Source organism: Protomyctophum bolini (genome assembly GCF_963924005.1).
Source record: "Protomyctophum bolini genome assembly, chromosome: 7".
Classification (NCBI taxonomy): Eukaryota; Metazoa; Chordata; class Actinopteri; order Myctophiformes; family Myctophidae; genus Protomyctophum; species Protomyctophum bolini.
In genome coordinates, this window is record NC_137868.1 from 16,044,651 (window position 1) to 16,072,096 (window position 27,446).

Here is a 27,446-nt window from a genome sequence, read left to right on the forward strand (position 1 = left end):
TATGGGCTATAGCCCATGGTCCAAAATGATGAGAAACGAGGCTAATTTTTTTTTCAAAATTTCAAAAAACATGGGCTATAACCCATCGTTTTTGTCATTTCGTCATTTTTTTTCAAATCTTCAAAAATGATGAAAAACGGCGCGCTATAGTATGCCGTACGATATGGGCTATAGCCCATGGTCCAAAATGATGAGAAACGAGGCTAACTTTTTTTTTCAAAATTTCAAAAAACATGGGCTATAACCCATCGTTTTTGTCATTTCGTCATTTTTTTCAAATCTTCAAAAATGATGAAAAACGGCGCGCTACAGTATGCCGTACGATATGGGCTATAGCCCATGGTCCAAAATGATGGGAAACGAGGCTAACTTTTTTTTTCAAAATTTCAAAAAACATGGGCTATAACCCATCGTTTTTGTCATTTTTTTCAAATCTTCAAAAATGATGAAAAACGGCGCGCTATAGTATGCCGTACGATATGGGCTATAGCCCATGGTCCAAAATGATGAGAAACGAGGCTAACTTTTTTTTTCAAATTTTCTAAAAACATGGGCTATAACCCATCGTTTTTGTCATTTCGTAATTTTTTTCAAATCTTCAAAAATGATGAAAAACGGCACGCTATAGTATGCCGTACGATATGGGCTATAGCCCATGGTCCAAAATGATGGGAAACGAGGCTAACTTTTTTTTTCAAAATTTAAAAAACATGGGCTATAACCCATCGTTTTTGTCATTTCGTCATTTTTTTCAAATCCTCAAAAATGATGAAAAACGGCGCGCTATAGTATGCCGTACGATATGGGCTATAGCCCATGGTCCAAAATGATGAGAAACGAGGCTAACTTTTTTTTTCAAAATTTCAAAAAACATGGGCTATAACCCATCGTTTTTGTCATTTCGTCATTTTTTTCAAATCTTCAAAAATGATGAAAAACGGCGCGCTATAGTATGCCGTACGATATGGGCTATAGCCCATGGTCCAAAATGATGGGAAACGAGGCTAACTTTTTTTTTCAAAATTTCAAAAAACATGGGCTATAACCCATCGTTTTTGTCATTTCGTCATTTTTTTCAAATCTTCAAAAATTATGAAAAACGGCGCGCTATAGTATGCCGTACGATATGGGCTATAGCCCATGGTCCAAAATGATGGGAAACGAGGCTAACCTTTTTTTCCAAAATTTCAAAAAACATGGGCTATAACCCATCGTTTTTGTCATTTCGTAATTTTTTTCAAATCTTCAAAAATGATGAAAAACGGCGCGCTATAGTATGCCGTACGATTTGGGCTATAGCCCATGGTCCAAAATGATGGGAAACGAGGCTAACTTTTTTTTTCAAAATTTAAAAAACATGGGCTATAACCCATCGTTTTTGTCATTTCGTCATTTTTTTCAAATCTTCAAAAATGATGAAAAACGGCGCGCTATAGTATGCCGTACGATATGGGCTATAGCCCATGGTCCAAAATGATGGGAAACGAGGCTAACTTTTTTTTTCAAATTTTCAAAAAACATGGGCTATAACCCATCGTTTTTGTCATTTCGTAATTTGTTTCAAATCTTCAAAAATGATGAAAAACGGCGCGCTATAGTATGCCGTACGATATGGGCTATAGCCCATGGTCCAAAATGATGGGAAACGAGGCTAACTTTTTTTTTCAAAATTTAAAAAACATGGGCTATAACCCATCGTTTTAGTCATTTTGTCATTTTTTTTAAATCCTCAAAAATGATGAAAAACGGCACGCTATAGTATGGCGTACGATATGGGCTATAGCCCATGGTCCAAAATGATGGGAAACGAGGCTAACCTTTTTTTCCAAAATTTCAAAAAACATGGGCTATAACCCATCGTTTTTGTCATTTCGTAATTTTTTTCAAATCTTCAAAAATGATGAAAAACGGCGCGCTATAGTATGCCGTACGATTTGGGCTATAGCCCATGGTCCAAAATGATGGGAAACGAGGCTAACTTTTTTTTTCAAAATTTAAAAAACATGGGCTATAACCCATCGTTTTTGTCATTTCGTAATTTGTTTCAAATCTTCAAAAATGATGAAAAACGGCGCGCTATAGTATGCCGTACGATATGGGCTATAGCCCATGGTCCAAAATGATGGGAAACGAGGCTAACTTTTTTTTTCAAAATTTAAAAAACATGGGCTATAACCCATCGTTTTTGTCATTTCGTCATTTTTTTTAAATCCTCAAAAATGATGAAAAACGGCACGCTATAGTATGGCGTACGATATGGGCTATAGCCCATGGTCCAAAATGATGAGAAACGAGGCTAACTTTTTTTTTCAAAATTTCAAAAAACATGGGCTATAACCCATCGTTTTTGTCATTTCGTCATTTTTTTCAAATCTTCAAAAATGATGAAAAATGGCGCGCTATAGTATGCCGTACGATATGGGCTATAGCCCATGGTCCAAAATGATGAGAAACGAGGCTAACTTTTTTTTTTTAATTTTCAAAAAACATGGGCTATAACCCATCGTTTTTGTCATTTCGTAATTTTTTTCAAATCTTCAAAAATGATGAAAAACGGCGCGCTATAGTATGCCGTACGATATGGGCTATAGCCCATGGTCCAAAATGATGGGAAACGAGGCTAACTTTGTTTTTCAAAATTTCAAAAAACATGGGCTATAACCCATCGTTTTTGTCATTTCGTCATTTTTTTTCAAATCCTCAAAAATGATGAAAAACGGCGCGCTATAGTATGCCGTACGATATGGGCTATAGCCCATGGTCCAAAATGATGAGAAACGAGGCTAACTTTTTTTTTCAAATTTTCAAAAAACATGGGCTATAACCCATCGTTTTTGTCATTTCGTAATTTGTTTCAAATCTTCAAAAATGATGAAAAACGGCGCGCTATAGTATGCCGTACGATATGGGCTATAGCCCATGGTCCAAAATGATGGGAAACGAGGCTAACTTTTTTTTTCAAAATTTAAAAAACATGGGCTATAACCCATCGTTTTTGTCATTTCGTCATTTTTTTTAAATCCTCAAAAATGATGAAAAACGGCGCGCTATAGTATGCCGTACGATATGGGCTATAGCCCATGGTCCAAAATGATGAGAAACGAGGCTAACTTTTTTTTTCAAAATTTCAAAAAACATGGGCTATAACCCATCGTTTTTGTCATTTCGTCATTTTTTTTAAATCTTCAAAAATGATGAAAAACGGCGCGCTATAGTATGCCGTACGATATGGGCTATAGCCCATGGTCCAAAATGATGGGAAACGAGGCTAACTTTTTTTTTCAAAATTTCAAAAACATGGGCTATAACCCATCGTTTTTGTCATTTCGTCATTTTTTTCAAATCCTCAAAAATGATGAAAAACGGCGCGCTATAGTATGCCGTACGATATGGGCTATAGCCCATGGTCCAAAATGATGAGAAACGAGGCTAATTTTTTTTTCAAAATTTCAAAAAACATGGGCTATAACCCATCGTTTTTGTCATTTCGTCATTTTTTTCAAATCTTCAAAAATGATGAAAAACGGCGCGCTATAGTATGCCGTACGATATGGGCTATAGCCCATGGTCCAAAATGATGAGAAACGAGGCTAACTTTTTTTTTCAAAATTTCAAAAAACATGGGCTATAACCCATCGTTTTTGTCATTTCGTCATTTTTTTCAAATCTTCAAAAATGATGAAAAACGGTGCGCTATAGTATGCCGTACGATATGGGCTATAGCCCATGGTCCAAAATGATGAGAAACGAGGCTAACTTTTTTTTTCAAAATTTCTAAAAACATGGGCTATAACCCATCGTTTTTGTCATTTCGTCATTTTTTTCAAATCTTCAAAAATGATGAAAAACGGTGCGCTATAGTATGCCGTACGATATGGGCTATAGCCCATGGTCCAAAATGATGAGATACGAGGCTAACTTTTTTTTTCAAAATTTCAAAAAACATGGGCTATAACCCATCGTTTTTGTCATTTCGTCATTTTTTTCAAATCTTCAAAAATGATGAAAAACGGCGCGCTATAGTATGCCGTACGATATGGGCTATAGCCCATGGTCCAAAATGATGGGAAACGAGGCTAACTTTTTTTTTCTAAATTTCTAAAAACATGGGCTATAACCCATCGTTTTTGTCATTTCGTCATTTTTTTAAAATCTTCAAAAATGATGAAAAACGGCGCGCTATAGTATGCCGTACGATATGGGCTATAGCCCATGGTCCAAAATGATGAGAAACGAGGCTAACTTTTTTTTTTTAATTTTCAAAAAACATGGGCTATAACCCATCGTTTTTGTCATTTCGTCATTTTTTTCAAATCTTCAAAAATGATGAAAAACGGCGCGCTATAGTATGCCGTACGATATGGGCTATAGCCCATGGTCCAAAATGATGGGAAACGAGGCTAACTTTTTTTTTCTAAATTTCTAAAAACATGGGCTATAACCCATCGTTTTTGTCATTTCGTCATTTTTTTCAAATCTTCAAAAATGATGAAAAACGGCGCGCTATAGTATGCCGTACGATATGGGCTATAGCCCATGGTCCAAAATGATGAGAAACGAGGCTAACTTTTTTTTTTTTTTTTTCAAAAAACATGGGCTATAACCCATCGTTTTTGTCATTTCGTAATTTTTTTCATATCTTCAAAAATGATGAAAAACGGCGCGCTATAGTATGCCGTACGATATGGGCTATAGCCCATGGTCCAAAATGATGGGAAACGAGGCTAACTTTTTTTTTCAAAATTTAAAAAACATGGGCTATAACCCATCGTTTTTGTCATTTCGTCATTTTTTTTAAATCCTCAAAAATGATGAAAAACGGCGCGCTATAGTATGCCGTACGATATGGGCTATAGCCCATGGTCCAAAATGATGAGAAACGAGGCTAACTTTTTTTTTCAAAATTTCAAAAAACATGGGCTATAACCCATCGTTTTTGTCATTTCGTCATTTTTTTTAAATCTTCAAAAATGATGAAAAACGGCGCGCTATAGTATGCCGTACGATATGGGCTATAGCCCATGGTCCAAAATGATGGGAAACGAGGCTAACTTTTTTTTTCAAAATTTCAAAAACATGGGCTATAACCCATCGTTTTTGTCATTTCGTCATTTTTTTCAAATCCTCAAAAATGATGAAAAACGGCGCGCTATAGTATGCCGTACGATATGGGCTATAGCCCATGGTCCAAAATGATGAGAAACGAGGCTAATTTTTTTTTCAAAATTTCAAAAAACATGGGCTATAACCCATCGTTTTTGTCATTTCGTCATTTTTTTCAAATCCTCAAAAATGATGAAAAACGGCGCGCTATAGTATGCCGTACGATATGGGCTATAGCCCATGGTCCAAAATGATGAGAAACGAGGCTAACTTTTTTTTTCAAAATTTCAAAAAACATGGGCTATAACCCATCGTTTTTGTCATTTCGTCATTTTTTTCAAATCTTCAAAAATGATGAAAAACGGCGCGCTACAGTATGCCGTACGATATGGGCTATAGCCCATGGTCCAAAATGATGGGAAACGAGGCTAACTTTTTTTTTCAAAATTTCAAAAAACATGGGCTATAACCCATCGTTTTTGTCATTTCGTCATTTTTTTCAAATCTTCAAAAATGATGAAAAACGGCGCGCTATAGTATGCCGTACGATATGGGCTATAGCCCATGGTCCAAAATGATGAGAAACGAGGCTAACTTTTTTTTTCAAATTTTCTAAAAACATGGGCTATAACCCATCGTTTTTGTCATTTCGTAATTTTTTTCAAATCTTCAAAAATGATGAAAAACGGCACGCTATAGTATGCCGTACGATATGGGCTATAGCCCATGGTCCAAAATGATGGGAAACGAGGCTAACTTTTTTTTTCAAAATTTAAAAAACATGGGCTATAACCCATCGTTTTTGTCATTTCGTCATTTTTTTCAAATCCTCAAAAATGATGAAAAACGGCGCGCTATAGTATGCCGTACGATATGGGCTATAGCCCATGGTCCAAAATGATGAGAAACGAGGCTAACTTTTTTTTTCAAAATTTCAAAAAACATGGGCTATAACCCATCGTTTTTGTCATTTCGTCATTTTTTTCAAATCTTCAAAAATGATGAAAAACGGCGCGCTATAGTATGCCGTACGATATGGGCTATAGCCCATGGTCCAAAATGATGGGAAACGAGGCTAACTTTTTTTTTCAAAATTTCAAAAAACATGGGCTATAACCCATCGTTTTTGTCATTTCGTCATTTTTTTCAAATCTTCAAAAATTATGAAAAACGGCGCGCTATAGTATGCCGTACGATATGGGCTATAGCCCATGGTCCAAAATGATGGGAAACGAGGCTAACCTTTTTTTTCAAAATTTCAAAAAACATGGGCTATAACCCATCGTTTTTGTCATTTCGTCATTTTTTTCAAATCTTCAAAAATGATGAAAAACGGCGCGCTATAGTATGCCGTACGATATGGGCTATAGCCCATGGTCCAAAATGATGAGAAACGAGGCTAACTTTTTTTTTCAAATTTTCTAAAAACATGGGCTATAACCCATCGTTTTTGTCATTTCGTAATTTTTTTCAAATCTTCAAAAATGATGAAAAACGGCGCGCTATAGTATGCCGTACGATTTGGGCTATAGCCCATGGTCCAAAATGATGGGAAACGAGGCTAACTTTTTTTTTCAAAATTTCAAAAAACATGGGCTATAACCCATCGTTTTTGTCATTTCGTCATTTTTTTCAAATCCTCAAAAATGATGAAAAACGGCGCGCTATAGTATGCCGTACGATATGGGCTATAGCCCATGGTCCAAAATGATGAGAAACGAGGCTAACTTTTTTTTTCAAAATTTCAAAAAACATGGGCTATAATCCATCGTTTTTGTCATTTCGTCATTTTTTTCAAATCTTCAAAAATGATGAAAAACGGCGCGCTATAGTATGCCGTACGATATGGGCTATAGCCCATGGTCCAAAATGATGAGAAACGAGGCTAACTTTTTTTTTCAAAATTTCAAAAAACATGGGCTATAACCCATCGTTTTTGTCATTTCGTCATTTTTTTCAAATCTTCAAAAATGATGAAAAACGGCGCGCTATAGTATGCCGTACGATATGGGCTATAGCCCATGGTCCAAAATGATGGGAAACGAGGCTAACTTTTTTTTTCAAAATTTCTAAAAACATGGGCTATAACCCATCGTTTTTGTCATTTCGTCATTTTTTTCAAATCTTCAAAAATTATGAAAAACGGCGCGCTATAGTATGCCGTACGATATGGGCTATAGCCCATGGTCCAAAATGATGGGAAACGAGGCTAACTTTTTTTTTCAAAATTTCAAAAAACATGGGCTATAACCCATCGTTTTTGTCATTTCGTCATTTTTTTCAAATCTTCAAAAATGATGAAAAACGGCGCGCTATAGTATGCCGTACGATATGGGCTATAGCCCATGGTCCAAAATGATGGGAAACGAGGCTAACTTTTTTTTTCTAAATTTCTAAAAACATGGGCTATAACCCATCGTTTTTGTCATTTCGTCATTTTTTTCAAATCTTCAAAAATGATGAAAAACGGCGCGCTATAGTATGCCGTACGATATGGGCTATAGCCCATGGTCCAAAATGATGAGAAACGAGGCTAACTTTTTTTTTTAAATTTTCAAAAAACATGGGCTATAACCCATCGTTTTTGTCATTTCGTAATTTTTTTCAAATCTTCAAAAATGATGAAAAACGGCGCGCTATAGTATGCCGTACGATATGGGCTATAGCCCATGGTCCAAAATGATGAGAAACGAGGCTAACTTTTTTTTTCAAAATTTCTAAAAACATGGGCTATAACCCATCGTTTTTGTCATTTCGTCATTTTTTTCAAATCTTCAAAAATGATGAAAAACGGTGCGCTATAGTATGCCGTACGATATGGGCTATAGCCCATGGTCCAAAATGATGAGAAACGAGGCTAACTTTTTTTTTCAAAATTTCTAAAAACATGGGCTATAACCCATCGTTTTTGTCATTTCGTCATTTTTTTCAAATCTTCAAAAATGATGAAAAACGGTGCGCTATAGTATGCCGTACGATATGGGCTATAGCCCATGGTCCAAAATGATGAGATACGAGGCTAACTTTTTTTTTCAAAATTTCAAAAAACATGGGCTATAACCCATCGTTTTTGTCATTTCGTCATTTTTTTCAAATCTTCAAAAATGATGAAAAACGGCGCGCTATAGTATGCCGTACGATATGGGCTATAGCCCATGGTCCAAAATGATGGGAAACGAGGCTAACTTTTTTTTTCTAAATTTCTAAAAACATGGGCTATAACCCATCGTTTTTGTCATTTCGTCATTTTTTTAAAATCTTCAAAAATGATGAAAAACGGCGCGCTATAGTATGCCGTACGATATGGGCTATAGCCCATGGTCCAAAATGATGAGAAACGAGGCTAACTTTTCTTTTTTAATTTTCAAAAAACATGGGCTATAACCCATCGTTTTTGTCATTTCGTCATTTTTTTCAAATCTTCAAAAATGATGAAAAACGGCGCGCTATAGTATGCCGTACGATATGGGCTATAGCCCATGGTCCAAAATGATGGGAAACGAGGCTAACTTTTTTTTTCTAAATTTCTAAAAACATGGGCTATAACCCATCGTTTTTGTCATTTCGTCATTTTTTTCAAATCTTCAAAAATGATGAAAAACGGCGCGCTATAGTATGCCGTACGATATGGGCTATAGCCCATGGTCCAAAATGATGAGAAACGAGGCTAACTTTTTTTTTTTAATTTTCAAAAAACATGGGCTATAACCCATCGTTTTTGTCATTTCGTAATTTTTTTCATATCTTCAAAAATGATGAAAAACGGCGCGCTATAGTATGCCGTACGATATGGGCTATAGCCCATGGTCCAAAATGATGGGAAACGAGGCTAACTTTTTTTTTCAAAATTTCAAAAAACATGGGCTATAACCCATCGTTTTTGTCATTTCGTCATTTTTTTCAAATCCTCAAAAATGATGAAAAACGGCGCGCTATAGTATGCCGTACGATATGGGCTATAGCCCATGGTCCAAAATGATGAGAAACGAGGCTAACTTTTTTTTTCAAAATTTCAAAAAACATGGGCTATAACCCATCGTTTTTGTCATTTCGTCATTTTTTTCAAATCTTCAAAAATGATGAAAAACGGCACGCTATAGTATGCCGTACGATATGGGCTATAGCCCATGGTCCAAAATGATGAGAAACGAGGCTAACTTTTTTTTTCAAAATTTCAAAAAACATGGGCTATAACCCATCGTTTTTGTCATTTCGTCATTTTTTTCAAATCCTCAAAAATGATGAAAAACGGCGCGCTATAGTATGCCGTACGATATGGGCTATAGCCCATGGTCCAAAATGATGAGAAACGAGGCTAACTTTTTTTTTTCAAAATTTCAAAAAACATGGGCTATAACCCATCGTTTTTGTCATTTCGTCATTTTTTTCAAATCTTCAAAAATGATGAAAAACGGTGCGCTATAGTATGCCGTACGATATGGGCTATAGCCCATGGTCCAAAATGATGAGATACGAGGCTAACTTTTTTTTTCAAAATTTCAAAAAACATGGGCTATAACCCATCGTTCTTGTCATTTCGTAATTTTTTTCAAATCTTCAAAAATGATGAAAAACGGCGCGCTATAGTATGCCGTACGATATGGGCTATAGCCCATGGTCCAAAATGATGGGAAACGAGGCTAACTTTTTTTTTCAAAATTTCAAAAAACATGGGCTATAACCCATCGTTTTTGTCATTTCGTCATTTTTTTCAAATCTTCAAAAATGATGAAAAACGGCGCGCTATAGTATGCCGTACGATATGGGCTATAGCCCATGGTCCAAAATGATGGGAAACGAGGCTAACTTTTTTTTTCTAAATTTCTAAAAACATGGGCTATAACCCATCGTTTTTGTCATTTCGTCATTTTTTTTAAATCTTCAAAAATGATGAAAAACGGCGCGCTATAGTATGCCGTACGATATGGGCTATAGCCCATGGTCCAAAATGATGAGAAACGAGGCTAACTTTTTTTTTTTAATTTTCAAAAAACATGGGCTATAACCCATCGTTTTTGTCATTTCGTCATTTTTTTCAAATCTTCAAAAATGATGAAAAACGGCGCGCTATAGTATGCCGTACGATATGGGCTATAGCCCATGGTCCAAAATGATGGGAAACGAGGCTAACTTTTTTTTTCTAAATTTCTAAAAACATGGGCTATAACCCATCGTTTTTGTCATTTCGTCATTTTTTTCAAATCTTCAAAAATGATGAAAAACGGCGCGCTATAGTATGCCGTACGATATGGGCTATAGCCCATGGTCCAAAATGATGAGAAACGAGGCTAACTTTTTTTTTTTAATTTTCAAAAAACATGGGCTATAACCCATCGTTTTTGTCATTTCGTAATTTTTTTCATATCTTCAAAAATGATGAAAAACGGCGCGCTATAGTATGCCGTACGATATGGGCTATAGCCCATGGTCCAAAATGATGGGAAACGAGGCTAACTTTTTTTTTCAAAATTTCAAAAAACATGGGCTATAACCCATCGTTTTTGTCATTTCGTCATTTTTTTCAAATCCTCAAAAATGATGAAAAACGGCGCGCTATAGTATGCCGTACGATATGGGCTATAGCCCATGGTCCAAAATGATGAGAAACGAGGCTAACTTTTTTTTTCAAAATTTCAAAAAACATGGGCTATAACCCATCGTTTTTGTCATTTCGTCATTTTTTTCAAATCTTCAAAAATGATGAAAAACGGCACGCTATAGTATGCCGTACGATATGGGCTATAGCCCATGGTCCAAAATGATGAGAAACGAGGCTAACTTTTTTTTTCAAAATTTCAAAAAACATGGGCTATAACCCATCGTTTTTGTCATTTCGTCATTTTTTTCAAATCCTCAAAAATGATGAAAAACGGCGCGCTATAGTATGCCGTACGATATGGGCTATAGCCCATGGTCCAAAATGATGAGAAACGAGGCTAACTTTTTTTTTCAAAATTTCAAAAAACATGGGCTATAACCCATCGTTTTTGTCATTTCGTCATTTTTTTCAAATCTTCAAAAATGATGAAAAACGCCGCGCTATAGTATGCCGTACGATATGGGCTATAGCCCATGGTCCAAAATGATGAGAAACGAGGCTAACTTTTTTTTTCAAAATTTCAAAAAACATGGGCTATAACCCATCGTTTTTGTCATTTCGTCATTTTTTTCAAATCTTCAAAAAGACATGATCTGCTAGGTCTCATAGTAAGTGCTCACTGCGTTCGCAATGACATCAGTAGCTGTGTCAGAGGAGGCCAGTGGATGATGTCAGTACTATGACATCACTCATCTCCATATTTGGGCAGACAGACACACACAGACACACAGGCTGATTTAGGTTGCACGTGTCACAACCTGCCCGGTGTGACATCACAAGGTGATGTTGTCCTTAAAAGACAGGTCACAGCCTATACATCTGTCAGTGTGTAAACTACTCCGAACAGATTTCACGGAGAAGTCACTGGAGACTACTGACCCGAATCAAACCAGTGAAGTGAAATCTCTGACAGCTGTCCAACCTCTCACTACAGACAACATTTCAACAGGGTCTGACGTAATGGCTTCAAAAAGAATTCAGAAGGAGTTGCTTGACTTGGGAAGGGACCCACCAGCTCAGTGTACAGCCGGTCCAGTCGGTGAGGACTTATTCCACTGGAAGGCTACCATCATGGGACCGACTGACAGCCCGTATCAAGGAGGGCTGTTCGTCCTTGATATCCACCTCCCCTCTGACTACCCCTTTAAACCACCAAAGGTGGAATTCACATCAAAGATCTATCACCCTAACATAAGCAGCAGTGGCAACATCTGCCTTGACATCTTAAAATCACAGTGGTCACCTGCACTTACAGTGTCAAAAGTGTTATTATCCATTTGCGCTTTGCTATGCGATCCAAACCCAGATGACCCTCTTGTCCCAGACATTGCGCAAATCTATAAATCTGACAAACAGAAGTTCAACACATTAGCCAGAGAATGGACTCAAAAGTACAGTTCTAGGCCTGGGCCGGTTTAGCGGTCCAGGCACCTTGGCTGGTAATCCAGCATGACAGTGTGTCGCGGGTCGAGTCCCGATCCCGATGAACTTTGCTGTATGTCTCCCCCCTCTCTCCCACTTCCCCGTCTACGTACCTACGTATCTATCTATCAATAAAAGGCCCAAAAATATCAAAAAATAAAAAAGGACGGTTCTAGATAGTTAAGATAATTATTGTTTTTCTCTACACACACTGACACCAGTTTTATCCTAGATTTTTCCTCTTTTCCTGTTAGTTTTTGGTATTGGTATAGGCTATTATTATGTTAATTTAGAAACAAGTAGGTTGCGCAACTTGCGTACATCCACTACCTCGCTGGTGCTGGACAAAAGGTAGATACAATTTAAAAGAGGTAGATACAAAAAATATTTGGTTTTCCAGACCTAAATTAAAATATGTTTATTTGTCAGCCAATCAAGGTGGCAGACGTGACAGCGACAGACACTATACCCAAAATAATATCATGTGGATCAGGTCTTAAATTCTTAAGGTGTGTTCAGACTTGGATGGTTAGAGTGGCGTGATTACATACAAAGTCGATGCAAAGACGAGATGTTGTGCGAACGTCGTGAACAGGCGCGACGCGACCTGGCGCAGCACAAACAGGACGAACCGAGGCGAATATTTAAATTCAAGTCTGAACGCACCGTTAGCCTTAAATTGAACCTGTCCTCCCTGAATATAAAAAGGTTTATTAGATGGTCCTCGTTGCGACCTCAGGTCGCATTTACTATGAAATCGTATTTTTTTGTCCTTCAGTCAGTCAGTGTATCACTCAAAATCCCCATATATGGGAAAGTCCCCATAATTATGGTGCCCATGTCTCGTGACATCACGTGACATCTGTCCATTTAATCTTTAGACGGGCCTGCCCCCAAGTTATTAATGCAGCCACGCCCGGCAGCCGGCGAAAACTAGTTCTCAACAGGCCCATACCTGGGCCCTCATCAAACCCTGTACACTCAAGACACTGCCCCCGCTGCCACCCTTAGATATCCATATCTGGAGCTGACCCGTTCTGACATTCCATATGCTGATCTGACCTCATCAAACCCTGTACACTTCATACATGACCAGTACAGAATTCATCAATCCAATCCATATGCTGATCTGACCCCCCATGCCAAAACGCCAGAGCTCGCCCATCAGTCTGCTGTCACCCAGGCGGATGCGTGCACGCAACCTCAGGCGTCTTACTGTTATGGTGGCTTGGCCGGTTGGTGCACTGATCACAGACCCTGATGTCTCGTACTCCGATGTCTCGGGGTCAAGTCCGTCACAAGGGTAGGAGGACAATGGCCACGTCACTATGACTCACATATAACCATTAACAAACCTGATATGCCATATATAGGAAGGACACAGTGTGGGCTGTATTTTGCGTGTCTTAAGTGTCTTATTACTTAACTTAAGACCTGGAGGCATGGTCAATGCTCATTGGCCACTCAGAATAGCCAAATGGCATTGATCACGTCTCCATGTCTTAAGTTAAGTAATAAGACCTGGTATACTTAAGACACGTAAAATACAGCTCGGACTCTGACATAACCATAAAAATCTGATCCAGCCAGAGCCACAGGGTTAGGTTGTAGTTGTGAGGGCTGTGCAGCGTCCAGAATCTCTAGTATACAAAAACCTGCTCTCGAAATGTTTCTCAAGGCTTCCTAAGTAAACTCGCCTCCAAAATAAATTATGTGTGGGAGAGTCAGACTCGCAACTGAGTGTCTCAACCGCATGCTGAACACACTGTGACCAAGGCAATTATCTACTCGTTCTCCATGTATCCTGGGAAATTGGCTTGCCAATTCAATCGTAGTTTCGGGCTTGAATCTAAAACCTGAATATCGTCAGCTAGGGTGGTGCGTACTGCATTTCTGCTGTCCGTTTCTGCTTCTCTCATTTGTATTTTTGATTTTGTGTGTTGTGTATTATTATTTTGTATGCACGGCTACTTCATATTAAGCTTCATGTGGTACACGACTACATGTGCCTATAGTAGCTAGAATATTTTTGAGGACATCGTTTGTGGATGCTAAAACTCAATTAACCAATATACAAACAACTAGTATCATATGGCATTCCCATATACAGGCTTAATATTGATGACATCAGGGATCTCCTTCCCTGATGATGTCACGTGATGTCACGAGGCATGACCATATGGAGGCATGGGGTGACGGACGGACGGACAGACGGATGGACGGACTGACTGATGGGAAATGCACGTTTCCATATAAATGCGACCTGCAGTCGCAAGAAGAGAAAGTAGAAACTATAAAGGAGTGTTCAGTGGAGCGCATATCTTCATGTTAGAAATGTTGAATATGGGTCCCCATGTAGAAACTGCCGGTTGCTAACTTGCATAGGTTGGGCAATTTTCATAATAGTTTATTTATAGGGTTATTTGTGGCCATATACAGGTATATAAGGCAAAAAAAACAATCTTGTCATCATGCTTTAAGTAGCATGTGACGTGTCAAACTAGGGGGTTCTGAATCCATTCCAAGCATAATTTTGCACAAAAAACACTTTTGGGCACATTTGCCCAAATGTGCCCAAATGTTTGTGCAAAACCAATGCTTGGAATGGATTCAGAATCATGAAAACCCTCTAGTTTGACACGTCACATGCTACTTAAAGCATGATGACATTTTGTTAATGGTATGGTCACACGTTATGAAAATTGCCCAACATATGCAAGTGGCAAGTGGTTGTGACAGAGGTATAGGCTATGAAGCAGGCTGTTCCTCTGTCAGACGCTGCTGCTGCTACTACTGCTGCTGCTGCTGCTGCCGGGAACGTGGATGCTGGGTCACATGGCCCTCCTCCTGAGTGTCATCTCTTGGAGGATGGGAGACTCAGTGTTGCCATGTCCGCTTATTATAAGCGACATTCAGACCTGAGACCATATAGATTCTACAAAATGCCTTCTAAATCATGACAGTTTTCAGACAAAAAACCTTTTCTATATTACCACCCAAAAACAAATATGAGTTAAAAAGTAAAAACATTTGCTGTGGAGGAATATATATAAAGATTTGCGCCGTGTTGTGCTGGGGATCTTCTGTGAAGTAGCTTGTCGTGGTTTCGGGTTGCAGGGGTTTTTTCTTTTCTTTGGAGGGGGTGGGTAGTTTCTAAAGTGTACTGTCTGTAGTTGTTTATTTGGTGCTCGCTTCCTAATGTTGTTTAAATCAGTGGTTCTTAAACATTTTCATTTCAAGGACCTCCCAAATTGTATGTATTTGTCCGTGAACCCCCCTTTTTGAAGCTATCTTGTGCCCTTTTACAGTGTTTCAAAACATATTCCAAATCTATTTCATGATTTTTTGGGAAATATCAAGCTCACAATGCATTGTCCGTGGGGTTCACGGACAAATACATTGTGTGCTGTGAGCTTGTAGATTGTCTATCTTCAAATAGATGATGTATATGTTCGGTTCTATATGTAAGTGGTTAAGCTGACATAGTCGCTGCTTTTGGGCTTGTTTCATAGACCTGGTTGCTTATTTCTTGCACAAAATCTGGCAACAAGAAACTGGTAGGAGACCTGCAGGCAGAGAGACATGGACCCCACACACACACACACACACAAACCGATGGGGACGCACACTGTAGCACACAAAAATAGAGGCACGCAGGTCCTGAACAAGGCACATGTCAGTTGACAGAACACGGGCACATTTGACAGCACGTGGAGACACAGGACTGCGTGCGCACGCACAGTCGCACGCACGCACGGACGCACACACACACACACACACGCACACGCACACGTACACGTACACGCACACGCACACGTACACGCACACGCACACGTACACGTACACGTACACGTACACGTACACGTACACGTACACAACATACCTTAAGCACACATACGACAAGCACAGACAGATGCAAACCCAAGCAGACAGACAAACCAAAACAAAAGTACATGTGTGCATATGCAAATGCATATGCGAATAGATAAAAATCATAAAACACATTTACTTTTAAAGACGTGTCCATGAAAACACAGCAGTACGCACGCACGCACGCACACACACACGTATACGTACATACAGGCATGTACACAAAAGCAAATGTATGTGCACACTGCACAGACAGACACACATTGCCACACAGAGAGAGATTTCTCAAGCATGTCACAGTGGCACATCAATTTGACCAACAAGACTACTTGTAAACCCCTCCCCCAAAGAATTACTAGTCTCTCTCCTGTATCAACTCACCACCAACCCCCTTCCTTCCCTTCCCTGCAGGCTGCAGCCTCATACTCTGTCTACTCCCTCTATGGAAGCATGTGCCTGCCACTGTCACCAGATTAGCAAACGGGCTTAAAGCCCTTCTCACAAAGACACTGTGTACAGAAATATAGCCTCCGTTAATACTGTTTCCTTTCTCTCTGTGTGTGCTAACGCTAACCTACAAACCTGTGTTAAAAAAAAGGTGGCATGGCCCAAATCACAAACGTTTGCTCCGACTGCTCTTACCAAACAGGCCTACAGTGTGTCAAATAGCACAGGGAAATATTCCCTGGAGATCTATTCTGCTCCTATCTCTAAAAGGGTGTGTTCTTATTGGTGGGCCTGGCTTGGGAGGGTTGCCATATGGGAGAGCACATCGATTACCAGAACGTTTAGAGAGACTGTACAGGGAAATTCTCTGTGCAAGGGTACTGTTGGGTCCACTGGTCCAGTGTACACTCAGTCTAATCACTGAGGATTTTACTGTTTCTATGGTATTATAAAGCCATACATTTCTATGACTAACTTACCTTACCTGAAGCAAAACATACCTGTGTGTGTGTGTGTGTGTCTGTCTGTCTGTCTGTCTGTCTTCCTGTCTGTCTGTCTGTCTGTCTGTCTGTCTGTCTGTCTGTCTGTCTGTCTGTCTGTCTGTCTACACTCAAAACATATCACTTAAGCATTGGACTTACAATCCTTGTGCCTAAGGATCAAACCCCTCTCCCGACGCTGCTTTTCAATATCTTCTCTAAAATCCGTTATTGGATTAAGGTTAGGTTTAGGTATAGTTTTTTTCCCACCAAGCGCCCACTTGGAGAGAAAAGAGTACAGCAGTAGTTAGACAAAAACATTTCTAATGACGGCAATCTGGGAACCCATCTGTAAAACAAAGGAGAAACAGCGCCCACTTCTCTGTCTTGAGAGACTATAATGACGGAGGCGTGCCGTCTCTGGCGGCCTTGAGCAACGAGAGGCACCGCAAAGCGAGCGAGTTGCCTTGCTGAACGTTGCGCGATGGCCGCTAGAGCTGACCGACTCAGCGCCATTCGAGCTATGTACCGCTAGGGACAGAATCACAAATTATCGTCCCCCATAGGCAGTCAGTGCCTAGCACTAATTTCCACCATGGAGGAAAGCCGGGCAGAGTTGTCCTCCTGGAATGTGACGCATGACTAGAGGTGAAGCAGTTTTGCGTGCGTCACAGAAGGGGACGTTCAGTAGGCCAATCAGAGGCAGGCGGGGTGGGTTTCATAACCGAGATACAGAAAAGATATACGCTGCATGGCCTGCGTAAAATCTGGATCAGGGAGCGCTATGTCTAAAGACCTGATTTCAGACACACATATTCATTCTTTGTTTATAATTTTATGGTGACACACAAAAAATGAAGCTAACTCCAGGATTCTGGGGTCAGCTTCAAAAATACAAAATGACACAGCTCACTTCATTTACTTCCATCAGTGTAAAGGAGCAAGATCCCTGAAATATTTACCACCTTATGACATTGCTGGGACACCTCTACCTGTTTGAGCCAGCTTGACAGAGAAGTGTCGGTGGCCACATGCAGGAAAAAATAAATTATTCATGTCCCCTCCTTTTATACTTCAAAGAGCTTGTGAACCATTGAACCCCAGACACGATTTAGGAAGGTGGTGAGGAGGGGGAGTTGCCAGTCACTAAGCAACCTTCCTGTCACCTGCCCCAACAAGCCAGAGTCAATGGGATGGGAGCTCACATGTAAAGGCCTCCTCAGCAGGGTTTGTGGAAAACAAAATGATTACCGAGATTAGAACAACGTGCCTCTATGAAAAGTGCTTATGTGTGATGTGCTTATACTGCTTTTTTCTCCCTTGACAACAAGAGCGAATGCTGTCTCATAATGCACCGCGCTTTAGTAGAAAGCCTGGAAGTAATGTTTCAATAAGAAGGCCAGATGGCCTTTCTCATTGAAATGGCTTGTTGAACATTGTTCAACTGGTTCCTTAATTATAGTGTGTGATAGTTGTAGGCCTATTTTGTCTGTATTGTTTGTGTTTATTCTTTATGAACATTATTTTCCTGCTGCTGTCTTGGTCAAGATATTTTAATTTCAGTGAGACAGTGAGCTTATGGCCTGGCTCCTATGTGCACTGGTGATCTTTACTTGTTTCTTGTTTCTGGTTAGAAAAAAGGATATGATGATTTATGATTAGATTGATTAGTGTTATAGTGTTGAGCAGGTCAGAACTCTTACTGTACGTCACTATACACCAATAGCAATACATAGTGATGTCTCAATATCCCAGGATCCCTACACATTCAACCTTGCATCTCAATGAGACGTTTCCTGTATTCAAATAAAGGTGTAGTAAAATCAAGTTTACATATGTTCATGTTATGTTGTCATCTCCCCACCCCAACCCCAATTGTTCATGTTATGTTGTCATGTCTACCCCCACCCCCCACCCCACACCCGATTGTTCATGTTTATATTTTTACAAGCAGGGAGGAACGTTGTCCAATAAGAGGCGAGGAGATGTGAGGCGACAGTTGAGCCAGAAAATCAGGAAGTTCGGTTTGAGCAACACACGTTTTGAGCAACACACATGCACACGCACGCACTCACGCACACCCACACACAAAGACAAATTTATACAGAAATACAGTCATTTACTTGTAAACCGTCCTACTACAACAACAACACCTAACCATACTCAAAACAGCCACATGCAGAGTTGCACAAACAAATGTATACACACACACACACACACACACACACACACACACACACACACATCACATCACACACACACACACTCAAACCATGCATATACTGTACATAATTATACACACAGATGACCACATGTATAAACGTTCATCACAGCCACAGATGGACACACACACACACACACATGTGCACACGCACGCACGCACACACGCACGCACGCACGCACACACACACACACACACACACACACACACACACACACACACACACACACACACACACACACACACACACACACACACACACACACACACACACACACACACACACACACACACACACCAAGGTGCCTGCCTGGCCACTAAACAAGCATTCTCTACTTGCTAAGGAAGCAGACATGTTAGAGCGTGCGTGTTCGTATTCAGACAGAGTTCAGATAGAGACATGCCCCTGTTGTCAATAAATAACTCATCCAGTCTGGAAACCTCAGCTCTGGAGTTCTTTCTGTAAATCAGTTTCTCATTTTGAATGCACCACCAATCCACCATCATAGAATACTTCACTGTAAGTAGTAATTCTCCCCCCCAACAAAAATGTTCTCCGGTGTCATATCACCTAGCATGTGCTTCTCAAAGTGGGGTCTGAGGATGCGGAGGGGTCCTTGAGGCCGTTCCAGGGGTCCCCCACCAAAATATAGAATCAATCAATCATCATATAGCAATAAAATCATTTACCAACTTTAAGCCTACATTGGCTATTTGATGTATGTTTCTTTTCCCACATTTGTTCACATTTTTGTGAAAATATACAATCTACAAGCTCCACATGCATGACATTGCAATGCTTGTAGAGCAACTACAATATTTTAACAACTCCCAGGGGTCCTGGGACAAAATATTTTCAGATGGGGGTCTGCAGCCAAACACAAATCACTATGGGAGTCCTTGATATGAAAGAGTTTGGGAAGCAATAAACGTGTTGTTCACGGTCATCATCACTGTAGACTCCTTGTTTACATGATAAATCACATGCTGTGTGGGTTTAAAGGGCCTGCAGCACTGACCAGAGATGGCCACTCCATCCAGCAGAACCTCACAGATGTTGTGCTGAATATGTGTGACCACCTGGAGTCATGTGGGAAACCATGCGCAAACATCTACCGCTCACCCAAAGGGGAACTACACCCCCACCCCCCTGCCGTCCCCGGATGAGCCCCCAATGTAACCACCTGGTGAGGGAAACCAAAACAACTACTGCTTCAGCCGCAAGCTTTGGTTTCCCACGCAGAAGACCAGTGTTCCAATGCAGGTGGCTTCACCAGCGAGCCTGTTTGATCAGGTTCTGTCTCGCTACCCTGCTGACAGTGTACTAGTGGTGGTGGGCCATGCGTGACTACAGCCAATATCATTTACTCAAGTACATTTACTTGAGTGTTGTACTTAGGGTACCCACTGTAAGACAATTGAGTATGCATATACCTGTATTTCTAGATACTTTCAGTCCACTAAAATTCAAAGAGAAATATTGTACTTTTGACTACACTAGCAAAACAATTTTCCCTTGTGGATAATAAAGACATCTAATCTAATCTAATCTAATCTAATCTAGATTTCTAGGAAGGGGAAAGTACATTATGAATTAGTAGCCCTTTTCAAATAGTGAACTTTTGAATAGGCCTACGTAATTATCTTAATCTCAAGTACAAAATATGACTGGGCAACTTTCACTTCAGGTTGAGTAATATTTGACCAGGAGTATCTACTGTATACTTTGACCCAAGTACTGGAGTTGAGTACTTTGTCCACCACTAGCCTGTTTGATCAGGTCCTGGCTCACTACCAGTGTTGCCATGTATGCTTATTGTAAGCAACATTGGGCTTGTTTTTCTGTGAAGTTGCTTGTAAATATTGGTAGTTGCGGACTGCGTTTATTTTGGGGCCCGTTTCTAAAGTGTAGTTGCTTATTTGGGCTTGCTTCCAAAACATTATTAATATTTAAGCCAGTGGTTCTCAAATGGGCTATGTATTTATCCCTAACTCCCATCTGAAAATGTTTTGTGTCAGTAAAAAAAATATTCCAAATATTCCACATTTTATTTCAAGACTTTTTGAAAATACACAAGCTCACAATGCACCTTAAAGTGCTAATGTGGTCCATTAGTCGCTTCTTTTGGGCTTTGCTTTCATAGACCTGGCCTTATTTCTCTCATAAAATCTGGCAACACTGACAGTGGAGTGGCGGCGGGGTACTGGCCATGCGTGACTACAGCCAACAAGTGCACATCTGTCATTGGTGCTGGGGGCCTGAGAGCAACGGCCTCGCAGCAGCTGAGCAGGCGGCCGCACTCAAACAAGTAGACTACCCGTTTCTCAACAACCTGTTGGGGTTGTGGGCTAGATATGCTATTTTTGGTGTGTGACACCAGCACACAACTATAAACTATATATCCCAGCTTTAAGACAGTTCCTATTAAATATTACAAAATGTGTATATTGTATTATACAGTATCGACTATATATTGTTGTGGGGAGGTGTGGTCGTTTGAAATATGCAAGTGGTCCAGAGTTTAAAAGTAGAGTTGAACAGCTCTGTTGGGAGAGAATAGAGGAATGTATGTAGGGCTTAAGCATGCCTCTCGTGCAAGCATTCTTTGGTTACCGTTTATTGACGTGTTTTCTCAGGGTTGTAAAATAAAGTGTTGTGGGTAAATCCCAGCCAAGAAACCCGGCCCCAGGCACGGAGGAAAAAATCTCTCCACCTACTACAGTAACTTCACCTTTCATAAATTGGAGAAGTCCTTGCATTTTCTAGACCACCTCCCCTGCCTTGCTCTTTTGTTTTCTCTCTGAGCTTACCTATTGGTCTTTCCCTATCTGTATGTGGCTTTTGAGCTTTGACTTATATTGAGAAAACAAGCCGCCACAGGAAGACAATGTTGAGTTCAGCAGCAGTTGTGGGTGGGAAAAAGAGTTTCTCAGCCCAGAGAGAGAGCGAGAAAGAGAGAGAAAAACAGAACTAACTGTAAACGTCTCATGCGTCCCACCCTGCTTAGCCTGCGTCTAGACTGGCCTCTGAGAGGCGGGTGGCAGTCATAACAAGGGATTGGGAGAGCAAACAGGGCCTGTTTGGCAGAGTCACCCCTTCCACAACGGAGTCACAATGATTAAGAAAGAAACCTCTGCTTTTAATTGGTGCTAAACAAGGCGCTCACAATGCAGTGTGCAATTATGAGATATACGTGGAGACAGGGTTTTTTTGGGGGGTGCCAATTTGTACCCATGCCACTCTCACCCTACCAACAGAGGCCATCTTACGAGATTGGTGGTGAACATGGAACCTGCAACACTTTCTTGGCATTGAGGGGAGAAACCCCCCCCCCCAAAAAAAGTAAATGTGTTTCATGCTCATGGCAGCCAAGCAGAGGAAGTGCATTCGGGTCAAGATGGTTAAGCATGTTTGAAAGAACAAAATGACCCTGCTCAAACTGGACAAATGAAAATAGATTATGCTTCTTGCAGAAGGGAGGTGATGAGTCATAAACTTAGCAATCAGCTAGAGCTATTCCTGGTGGTGGATGACAATTGTGCTCTCATTTTCCCCATGTTACTCATCCTGTTGCTTAAGATGACTGTGTTGACAACAGCTAAATATGGTGATGACACTCCCAACACAATCAAGTATTTCATAGCCCAGGGACACAGAACGATCTAACAATCTACTGAGGATGACTTTGAAAGAAGAAAAAAAAGGTAGCTTAGACAAGAGCACCTGAATATTTTTCTTTTGTACCCATTCTTTGCCTAGCAGTTAAAGCAACAGAGGGCTGATTTTATTTTATTTTGGAAAAGCCATTTGCTCAACTGCATTGACAGCAGTCCATATTCATTAAACTCCCAATGTCTAAGCTGTGTGAAGACAACCGACTTTGGGGCAGGGCATACACGCCCTGAAGTCAGTAAAAGCCCTGTGGGGGTTTAGGTAAGCATTCTCTGGCCATGTCTACCTCCCCCACCCAAACAAACAGATACACTGTCAAATGGGAGAAAGCCAAAAAGGTGTGGGAATTCATTTACAATTATCACTCATAAGAGTAACAAATGGCATTTAACATTAAGTACTACGCATTGTCTTTTTAAATGATGCATTTCTATTTTGCCACACTTAGAGTCAACACCTTTTACCCTAATCGATGCCTGGGAATAACTCTTCCTACCCATTGTCAAATAACCACAGCTTTTAATAAGCTACTATGTTTAAGTTCTGATATCAATATGAATCAAAGCTCTTAGCTAATTGGCAGGGTAATGACATGCAATTTACAGTCAATCATTCCCAGTGACACCATTAATCTAACCTCCCTTGGCTTTGAATAATTATGGAACTCTAGATCAGATACAAGCCAGGAGATTCAGTAATCAGTACAAAGTCGGTATCCAGGAATAGATATCCATTGCGTAAAAATTATATTGTATTTTTTAAATGTTTCCGTAGTAAGACTTGAGGGGAATGGTTTTCCTTCACCCACAGATAATCCTAAAGCACTTAGATAGCTCACTCGCTCTCTCCCTCTCCGCCTGGAGGGGGAAGAGCTGTGCAATGAATAGAAAACCGGGTCACACATCTATCCAGGCCATCTTTATTGATCCTCAAACCCCCCTTTCACAAAGACCCCCCCACCCCTGTCTTGACCACAAAAAAGGGGACAATATAAACAAATCAATAAATAAAAATCTGCGCGATTAAGGCGGTTCTACAGCTCCAATAGAACATAACAGTGTGGACATTATTTCTGGAGTTAAAACAGCTTCATACAGTACAAGCAGTAGATTTGTAGGGAACATCACACCTAAAAAGGCAACACTTTTCCAAAAGTGACCCACTTAGAAATAAAAACTGGATGAGACTCCCATTCAAATGCATGAGCTAACATTTGTCCCCTCGCTCTTATCCCAGTTGTGTGAGGAATGCAAGTTCTTCTCCTCTGAGCTTTAGTTTTTTTGTTTATCCAAGAGGCCAAAATGTACTGAAAATTCATTAAAAGAGACCGTAAATTTCAAATTTCTCCAATTCTCCCACATCCCTCCCAGGCTCCCACCCAAAAATGAATAACCATTCAATTCCCAAAAATGGAACATCTCTGGTCTCTGTGGTACGTTTCTATATTACTTTTCTCAGAGGAGCAATAAATAAATACACGTTTTACTGCTAAACTTCCGTGGAGTCCTTGTTTGGAGGCAACACAGTGTCTTAACATTGTTCAGAGTGGCTTCTGAGAATTCAGCAGTTTCTTCTTTATTACATTCATGTCCTGGAGAAGGGAGAGGTGGAAATGGGCTTCAACCCAATACTGAACCACCCTCTCTGGCCACTAGCACATGTGAGACCTTAGCACTGCACATTCTCTGTGGCTAACCAGAGTTAGCATCTCTCTGTTTTCACACCCTTCACAGCAACTTGGCTTAGTTGTCCTGGGAGGTGCTAACAAAATATAAAAAAGCAAAGAGCCGAGCCGTCATCCATTCAGTCATTATCCATTCTGGACGAATCTCACTCCTCTTGCTCTCCGCCCGTGTCCCCTCACCCTTCTCAACAGTCCTCAATCAGGTCCTCTCAGCAGCTGACAGTGCTGGGCTGCTGTTTGCTGACAAAGTCCGAGATGAAGTCAAACTCGTTCTGGCCCAGGAAGAGTTCGGGCAGCTCCTGGACCCGGTCCAAGCCCAGCTCCATGACCAGCGAGGTCAGCACCTCCTCGTCGATCATATCGGCGTCCATGCCGTTGAGCGCCAGTGCCGGCCCAGCCATGTGCTGCATGTTGGCCAGCTGGGCCGGGTTCATGCGGTACTGGACGGCCTGGCCCATATGGTTCCCGCCCATCACACCCAGTGGGTGCCCGTGGTACTGCGTGTTGAGTTTCTGCAGCTGCATGCTGGCCATGAGCTGCTGGGACGTTAGCCCTCCGTTCATGAATTGTTGCTGCTGCTGCTGTTGCTGCTGCTGCTGTGGATGTGGGGCTTGTTGTTGCTGCTGCTGGTGCTGCTGCTGTGGATGCATGTGATGTTGCTGCTGCTGGGGGTGATGCTGCTGCTGCTGGCTACTGTACATCATGTTCCCAGAGGTCATCTGGTGATGACCCATCTGGCCGCCACCATTCATGGCCACCATGCCCTGCCGCTGTCTCATGGCGGCCTCCATGTTGGCCTGGGCTTGCCCACCGTAGTGCATCATCTGGCCGTTGTGCATGGGCCTCATGCCCGGCTGGTTGCCGTGCTGCTGGTGGCCCGCCTGCAGGCCGCCGTTCATGCCCATGCGGTAACCGTGGAGACCACCGACCGCTGAGCCATGGTTCATGGGCATCATCAGATGGTCAGCCATGCCTCCTGTCTGGGGGAGCACAGAGGGGACACTGTTATGATAGGGTGCAGTTCCCCCCCAACAATGCGCTGGGAAATTTTGTTTTGGTCACAACGCAGATAGCTGGTCCAAGAACAGCTTGTGGAGTCAACACCGACATGCCATGGACATGTTTGGCTGTGCTTTTTAGAGCGTACCAGCATGAGCCATCATTAGATGGATGACAATGGTGTTTATGTTGCCCTTGCTGTGCGTGTATGAGGTGGGCAGTGGTTCATTGCTACAGTGCAAACCAGTATGATAATCCACACAAATTAACTTATTCTAACAAACTGCCTTTCATCCGTAGGGGGAAAAACGAGTGTAGCTTAATCTAATGTTAAAACGACATTTCTAGTCAAATTACCGCGGACGCTTCCTGAGAAAGAAAAAAAAATCTGCAAGGCAGGCTAGTGTCGCCTTTTTGACGAACACTGGAAAGCCTTGTCTTGTGCTCGGTATTGCTAAAATTGCCGTTCTTTGTGCCAAGGAATGAAAACAGAGGCTGAAATGTAGGTAATGGCCATATTCTATCTACTGTTAGTGTAGTCGGCAATAATTAGCCGATTATTTTTACGTACGACCGGTAAACGGGCAGAGAAAAGACACAATCGTGCAGCACACAATGAATGCATCAGTGATTCTTTAAATCCCTTCTGTCAACTGGTAGAAAAAATATCCACTGTCGGTTTTACGCACGCAAGGTTACAACAAAGAAGCGATACATTGACATCATGCAACATCTCTCTCTCTCTAAGAGCTGAATCACCACATTTCTCACACAAGGCGTGCGAATTCAACAGCAAAATGATTCGCATTCATCTGTCGTCGTTCGTGTCGTTTTAGTTCAAATGTCCGTAATATCGTATCGATTATAGCGATCAGCCTATTTTCATTCCCGAGATTTAAACAAGGGAATGCAAACAATGGAGCAGCAGCTAGCCCGGGAGACCACCACAAACGCAGGGAGCCCCTCGTATTTCTCCAACGAATAAACCCGACAAAATCACTTACCCGTGTCCGCTATGTTCACAAAGTTGCGCGACTTTGCTACAGCTATACGTCTTTTAGTAGTTTTGCTATGCAAGGCGAGGCTGCTCCGGATTACAATGTATATTCCACAGGGTTACGCTTCATGCTCAAGCAGGGGACGGTGCACAAAGACTGCCGCATCAGATCTTGAAACGACTGCCTATTTTCTGGGTCAACTCAGGGATTATGTACATCTAAAAAGCTCTGAGGAAACCAGTGGGGGAGAGGTGGAGCCACGGCCCTGCCTCTCCTTTGTTCCTATTGGCCCTACTTAATATAATTGTGCAGGGGCGTAAAAAAAGGCTGTGGAGAACTGTGACACACTAGCCAATTTAAATATCCTCCACCCCACCGTCTCTTCTTTAAAGAATGTTTGGACATGTGATTTGCCCTTTTCAGTAACTAGTCTGTTGATAATGTGTTAATGTGTTTGCAAAACACAAGGGCAACAGAAAGCACAATCAGTATCTGTGCTTTAATAGATAGATAGATAGATAGATAGATAGATAGATAGATAGATAGATAGATAGATAGATAGATAGATAGATAGATAGATAGATAGATAGATAGATAGATAGATAGATAGATAGATAGATAGATAGATAGATAGATAGATAGATAGATAGATAGATAGATAGATAGATAGATAGATAGATAGATAGATAGATAGATAGAAGATAGGCTAAGGCTACAATGATTATATCTTGATTCATTGCGTATGTCAGTGTCCATGTGCATTAGATGAATTGAATACACAGGAACAAGCCCTACAGGACTTGTGTTATCCTTTTAGCATTATTGCGTAATTGTACCAATGTAGTAGTGTGTAATCAATCAAAATGTATGAGAAGCATGTGCTACTGTGCTGTGTCTATGTCTATGTGTGTGTGTGTGTGTGTGTGTGTGTGTGTGTGTGTGTGTGTGTGT

The 27,446-nt window shown here is 40.9% G+C and overlaps 2 protein-coding genes across 2 annotated transcripts; one reads left to right on the forward strand and one right to left on the reverse strand.

Annotated features, from left to right (window-relative positions):
- Positions 1-11,662: 11,662 nt before the first annotated feature.
- Positions 11,663-12,121, forward strand: LOC308318579 (ubiquitin-conjugating enzyme E2 D4-like; the record flags this gene model as incomplete). Its single annotated transcript, XM_080768195.1, has 1 exon — positions 11,663-12,121. The coding sequence occupies one exon, from the start codon at positions 11,663-11,665 to the stop codon at positions 12,119-12,121; it is 459 nt and encodes a 152-aa protein (XP_080624321.1).
- An 11,665-nt stretch (positions 12,122-23,786) lies between these two features.
- On the reverse strand, positions 23,787-26,683 carry LOC308318261 (cbp/p300-interacting transactivator 3-like). The gene is made up of 2 exons (XM_080767747.1): positions 26,502-26,683; positions 23,787-25,478 (listed from the first exon to the last, which is right to left on the reverse strand). The coding sequence occupies exon 2, from the start codon at positions 25,467-25,469 to the stop codon at positions 24,708-24,710; it is 762 nt and encodes a 253-aa protein (XP_080623873.1). The 5' UTR covers positions 25,470-25,478; positions 26,502-26,683; the 3' UTR covers positions 23,787-24,707.
- Positions 26,684-27,446: the final 763 nt, after the last annotated feature.

Coding starts and splice junctions, on each gene's coding strand:
- LOC308318261 (XM_080767747.1), bottom strand. CDS start 25,469: ATGGCTGACCATCTGATGATGCCCATGAACCATGGCTCAGCGGTCGGT.